The following is a 5670-nucleotide window of genomic DNA, read 5'->3' as shown; positions in this document are numbered from 1 at the left end:
ACACACACACAATGGAATGCTACACTGACATGAGAAATAATGAAACACTGCCATTTGTGACAACATGAATGGACATTGAGATTATTGTGCTAAGTGAAATAAGCCAGAAAGAAAAAGTCAAGAACCATATGACTTCACTCATATGTGGGATATAAAACTGGAGACATCAGAGGAACAAGACAATCAAATAAAGAAACAAAATCTCCTAGACACAGACAACAGTTTAGTGGTTACCAGAGGGTAAGGAGAGAGATGGGTGATAGAAGAGGTAAGAGGGTCAAATATATGGTGATGGAAGAACTGACTGTGGGTGGTGAGCACACAATGTGATATATAGGTGATGTATTATAGAATTGTAGACCTGAAACCTTTGTAATTTTACCAACCATTGTGAACCCAATAAATTTAATTATTAAAAAAAGAGAAAAGAAAACTTGGACTGATTATTTAAAGTATTGTTTTAAATCTAAGATTGTTTTATTATGTAATTATGTATGTTTATATAAACAATTACCAAATATTCCCTTTTTTACATGAGATCCATATAAGCACACATGATTTTATTGGTAACCAGTGAAACCAAAATTTTAATGGATGAAAAAAGCTTACTGAAGAAACTTAAGTCTGAACTTACACTATGGAAAATAAATTATATACAATATACGTTTTTCCCTTCCTGGAATGAATGGATTCATTTAAACAAACATAATTAACTACTTTCCACTGAGGCAATTCCTTGAGGAAAAGCTCTGTAAATTCTTATGCTTTGAACTCAAAGTGTTTACCTGAAACACCAAACATACTCCCCTAGTGCCTGGAAAGCACTGGCTTCATTTCAGGTATCTTGGGCTTAGTGGGAATTTAAAATGTCTCTGGGTCAATGCTCCCTGTTCAATCTTGTATGAAAATTAAAAGACTGAGTGATCAGCTTGATTCTAGAACAAAGATGCTCAATCTAAGGATTAAATGAGATTTGTTCTTACTGACTAATTCAATTCTGGTGAGTGAAACTTCTCCATATATAATGAAATGTATAGTTGTATTCCTGAAGTAAGCAATCCATAATTTCTGTTTCCTCTTACATCTTATTTATTCATTTTTAAGCCATGTTTATCATGCTTCTGTACCCATGAGTCCTCCCAATGGCTCTAACAAATCCACAAATGATTTTCACAATGCTAAATTCAATGTGTTCTTATTGTTATTTTAAATTTATTTTCTTAAATATATAACACTATTGCAGTTTTTTTCTTCTAAACCATCTCTCTTTCATTGGATCTATGATGCAACTCACTGCTGGGTTTCTCCTTCCTCTGTGAATAGTCTTTCTCAGACTTTTGACTGGGTCTTCTTCTGCACATCTGATGGTATCTTAAAAGCCTGTCCTCAGATATCTTTTTTTGGTCCTTCTTTTTACTCAATAATATTCTTGTAAGTTCCATTTAAAGGAGGCAGGTTAACTGCTTTTCTACATGATTTGCACACTCTTTCTGAACTGGTTGTGTTTCAAGTGCTACCATAGGTCTCCTGAGTTTAATATTCTCATATCCAACTTCATGATTGTCACATAACCACCTCAAACTGGATCTTTCCCATCAGAACTCATCCCTATCACTGTTATATGTTTCAAAGAATAGGACAAACTCTCTTTCATCTGCACATACATCAACTATCAAGATTTTATTTGCTCATTATGTCTTGTAATTATTACCTCTTGTTGCATTTATAGATTAGTTCAAACCTTCATCATCTCTGGCAATATTTTATTCTTCAATTTTATGTCCTTCCAATCCAACTTCTAAGCTGTTGACAGGATGTTTCTGAAAAGTTAGTTTCAGTGAGTTCCAGAATAAATTATAGCCAAACAGAAAGTTACTCACTCAAGTGATTTTTAACCTCTTTCCATTGAATAGAGATTTATAAATGGAATAAACCACAACCTCTGATGGAGTAACTTGATAAGCCATTGTCTATAAAGAAGTGAAATCAATCATGTATATATTCAGTTAAATTAATATTTTCTTAGTAATTATATGTTAGATACCACTGTCAAAGATAAAGAAATGGACAGAAAGGTGAAGGAATTGCCTTGTGGTCAAGAAACAGTGAATATGGATTGACCTTTCACAAAATCCATAGATTTTTTTTAAAGTAAAAATCAGTTAGTGAAGTGATTCTGATACACTGAGTAATTTTATGATTCTGTAACAGCACATCTAACATAAAAAGTAATACCAGCCAACCTCCCTAACAATTATGTTACATCTGGTATTAAGGTTTTGTTTCTTCAGTTGGCTGGTCACTTACTCATATTTTAAGAAATAGTCAATCACTAGCTAATATATTTCAAGCCCTAGAGAAAAATGATAAGGAATTGTTTATTCTCATTGGGGAAGTCACAATGAAACATAATATTGCATACCCCATTACATAGGATTTTGCCTATCATATAGTAATAATTAAATACTTTTTGGAAAGTCTCATTATTTGTTCAAATAAATTTGATCAAAAATGTACAAATACCAGTCATCCAAGGGTTTTAAAATTTAAAAGGACAATGTATCATCAATTAGTTGCAAGATCTATACGTTCTAAACCTTAGGATTTAATGCTTCGTATCAACACCTGCATGTTACAATTTTGATACTTATTTTTACTATTCAAGCTTGCTCTACCAGATAAGTTCATTTTAACCAATGTCATATTTTAAATATATTAAGAGCCTTTCATAGATGAGGAATATGACTCTCTTTTGAGTTAATATCTCCCTTAAGTATGTTTCTGGTCTGTTCCTAGATCCAAGGTAGTATAAATGACTTCATTTTAGAGGGTTTACAAAGGAAGTTATAATGCATCATTGTAATACTAAGGTACCATATGTAAGATGTAATGATACTTGTGTTTCAGTATTATTTTCACTGACTTCACTGAGGGCAAAGACTTCCATCACCTCTATCAATTTCGGGGAGGGGGTGGTAGATGAGGGTAAACAGGATCAAATATATGGTGACGGAAGAAGAACTGACTCTGGGTTGTGAACACACAATGTGATATGTAGATGATGTATTACAGAATTGTACACTTGAAACCTATATAACCGTACTAACCATTGTCACCCCAAAAAACTTTAATTAAAAAAAAAGCCTCTGTATGTTGCTGTAGTTGACATACATGATGAATGGGACAGACAAGCTTCTGCATTGTCTACTTTCTTCATTCTCAATTATTTTGCTCTGGAATATTTAATGCAGACTTCCAAGCCAGCATGAAAGAATGAATCACCACACCACCAGGAAGAAATTAAAGGGAGCAGCCAGGAGAAATGAATCATGGGCTGGACACTACACAAACCACTGGGAAAATAGTATATTCCTTTGGGGACCCCAGGGGTTCTTTCTAGACCTTGTGTTTTCATGGTTTACTTTAAGACTCCATCAAAGTGACCTTGTCGTATTATTTCAGGCATGTCTGTTTCTCTCTATAAGAGTGTCATCTGTTAGAGCATTGGGACTGTCTTGATTTTTCATCTTTGCTGTAAAATTTTGTTCAGTGCTATGAAGAAAAGAGATACTAAAGAAAATTTGAGAAACTGGATTATAAAGTGAATGTCTCAAATGATGTATGAACTCTTGCCCTAGAGTAGGATAGTGCTGAATTTTTCTTCCATTTTTTACATTTAAGTAAAATATGTAAGATTAAAAAAAATTCTCATCTTTGATGATCCAAACTGTTCCAGGAAATTCTAATGACTTTTCAACTATGTGAAGCTGTTGATCACATTTAGGAGTTCTATATCTGAATAATGACTAAATATATTTCTGAATCAAATGTTACCTTATCATTATGGGGATAAATTAATCTTGATTTCAGTACCTCTATGCTGAGTACCTTGAGTTACTTAATATATAGATATATTAAATATCATACACTTTTTTCTACTGTTTTTTACTTTCTAAACAGAATCATACTTACTATTTTCAGAGCAACCATGGCCAACTTGACCTCAATGAGTGGATTTATCCTCATGGGGTTTTCTGATGACCGTAAGCTTCAGATTTTACACGCAGTGCTGTTTTTGGTGACATACCTGCTGGCCTTGACAGGCAACCTCCTCATTTTCACCATAACTACATTGGACCATTGCCTCCATTCCCCCATGTATTATTTCTTGAAGCATCTCTCTCTTCTGGACCTCTGTTTCATCTCTGTCACAGTCCCCCAATCCATTGTAAACTCAATTATGGACAATGGTTACATTTCTCTTGGTCAGTGCATTCTTCAGGTGTTTTTTTTCATAGCTCTGGCCTCATCAGAAGTGGCTATCCTCACAGTGATGTCTTATGACCGGTATGTAGCCATCTGTCAACCACTGCAATATGAGACCATTATGAATCCCTGTACTTGTAGGCATGCAGTGATAGCTGTGTGGATTGCTGGAGGCCTCTCTGGGCTTATGCACACAGCAGTTAACTTCTCCATACCTCTCTGTGGGGAGAGAGTCATTCACCACTTCTTCTGTGATGTTCCTCAGATGCTGAAACTAGCCTGTTCTTATGAATTCATTAATGAGATTGCAGTGGCTACATTCACCACCTCAACAGCATTTATCTGTTTGATCTCCATTGTACTTTCCTACATTCGCATTTTCTCTACAGTGCTGAGAATTCCATCAGCTGAGGGTCGGATCAAGTTTTTCTCTACCTGCCTGCCACACCTATTTGTAGTCACCTTCTTCCTGTCAGCTGCAGGCTTTGAGTTTCTAAGGCTCCCTTCAGATTCACAATCAGGTATGGACCTCATGTTCTCCATATTCTATACTGTGCTACCTCCAACACTCAATCCAATTATCTATAGTTTACGGAATGAAGCCATGAAGGCATCTCTGAGGAAGGTGCTGTCAAAACAAGAATTTGCTCAGAGAACGATGTATTTAAAAGCCATTTTTAAACTATAGAGAACCACACAAATAAAAGGCATTGTTTTCTGTTTTAGATTATAAGAGGGGTAAATCTGATCTCTTCCCAGAATTGCCTTCCAAATTTTCTATTCTTTATATTCTTCACAAAATATAATTCTTCAAAATGTAAGATGTTATGAATCTAAGAATATTCAATCGCTCCAATTCAAGTGTTATTTTAAGGCAGCTTTTAGGAATTTTTCTGAAATAAAAGAAAAGTTAGATTGGGGCCTGGCCAGAAATAATTTAACATTGGCTTTTAACAAATAGATTTCAGACAGTAGTCAGGTAAGCTGACTGTGTTTATGAGGTAGTATATCAATAATGTATGTATGTGATTTCCAATGAACCTCCAATTTCTTATCTATATTGCATATCCATGTTAACTTTCTTTTGCTATTACCACCACTTATTCATTCCCTTATAAGTATTAGGTGGATTATATACATTTTTCTTTTAACAATATAAAACAACTGTTCTAGCTATGCCACATTGTCCCCATTCTATCAATTAGGACACTAAATTTAGGAGAAATTAATTTTTTTATGGTTTCTCAAATAAAAAGTAGTAAAGCTGTGATTCAAACTAATATTTGCCTGACTCGAAGCATGTTTATTTGTCTTTGCTCACTGAAAATATTTTATTTCCCATTGAGAATGTGTGTATATGTATCATCTATAAAAATAAGCATATACTGTTATAATTCATTAATA

General features: G+C 34.2%; 1 protein-coding gene across 1 annotated transcript; it reads left to right on the top strand.

Annotated features, from left to right (window-relative positions):
- The first annotated feature begins 3935 nt into the window (after positions 1 to 3935).
- Positions 3936 to 5032, top strand: LOC109378221 (olfactory receptor 14J1). Its single transcript, XM_019634680.1, has one exon. It carries the CDS (start codon positions 3989 to 3991, stop codon positions 4952 to 4954), a length of 966 nt encoding a protein of 321 aa, XP_019490225.1. The 5' UTR covers positions 3936 to 3988; the 3' UTR covers positions 4955 to 5032.
- Positions 5033 to 5670: the final 638 nt, after the last annotated feature.

Source organism: Hipposideros armiger, unplaced genomic scaffold (assembly GCF_001890085.2).
Source record: "Hipposideros armiger isolate ML-2016 unplaced genomic scaffold, ASM189008v1 scaffold_1809, whole genome shotgun sequence".
In the NCBI taxonomy this organism is placed as follows: domain Eukaryota; kingdom Metazoa; phylum Chordata; class Mammalia; order Chiroptera; family Hipposideridae; genus Hipposideros; species Hipposideros armiger.
The sequence above is the reverse complement of the archived record's forward strand: the minus strand, read 5'-3'. Positions and strand labels throughout refer to the sequence as shown.